This window comes from Sinocyclocheilus grahami, unplaced genomic scaffold (assembly GCF_001515645.1).
Source record: "Sinocyclocheilus grahami isolate Dianchi unplaced genomic scaffold, SAMN03320097.WGS_v1.1 scaffold87132.1, whole genome shotgun sequence".
Taxonomy (NCBI): Eukaryota; Metazoa; Chordata; class Actinopteri; order Cypriniformes; family Cyprinidae; genus Sinocyclocheilus; species Sinocyclocheilus grahami.
This window is the reverse complement of record NW_015530862.1, coordinates 1-577: the sequence shown is the minus strand read 5'-3', so window position 1 is coordinate 577 and position 577 is coordinate 1. Positions and strand designations below refer to the sequence as shown.

Here is a 577-nt window from a genome sequence, read left to right as displayed (position 1 = left end):
GCTAAAACGAATCTTTATGTTTTGGACGGATGCGTTTATTATTCGTGATCAAAAATCAATTTTCCTGCAAGTTCTTGCACAACTAATCAGTAACCAAGGTCAAGAGTTGTGGACGCGAGACCTACAGCCGGTGAATGCAAGTGATCGGGAATCAGTTACCACATGGCCGGGTTGATTAACTTTGAGGACGAACAGGAGGTGAAGCAGTTTCTGGAGAAGTTAGGAGTGGAGTACAGTTATCAGTGTTACCGGGAGAAGGATCCTGAAGGTCGGTTGAGCGCTGTCCCTCTCGCGCGGGTGCTGAACAGCTTCGTGATCTCGGTCATCTGTGTTTCTTGTGTTTGTTAGGCTGTCAGAGGTTGGCAGATTATTTGGAGGGTGTGAAGAAGAACTATGAGTCCACGGCCCAGGTTCTCAAGCACAACTGCGAGGTGAATGGCCATGGAGAGAGCTGTTATAAGCTCGGCGCTTACCATGTCACCGGCAAAGGTAAAGCCAGCGTTTGTTACTAGAATTTAGGATCATGCAGATCTTAAAGGGGTCGTATGATGCGATTTCTATTTTTCCTTTCTCTTTG

General features: G+C 46.8%; 1 protein-coding gene across 1 annotated transcript; it reads left to right on the top strand.

Annotated features, from left to right (window-relative positions):
- Window positions 1–6: 6 nt before the first annotated feature.
- LOC107581156 (cytochrome c oxidase assembly factor 7-like) lies at window positions 7–571 on the top strand. The gene is made up of 2 exons (XM_016266701.1): window positions 7–268; window positions 349–571. The coding sequence occupies exons 1-2, from the start codon at window positions 163–165 to the stop codon at window positions 510–512; spliced, it is 270 nt and encodes an 89-aa protein (XP_016122187.1). The 5' UTR covers window positions 7–162; the 3' UTR covers window positions 513–571.
- Window positions 572–577: the final 6 nt, after the last annotated feature.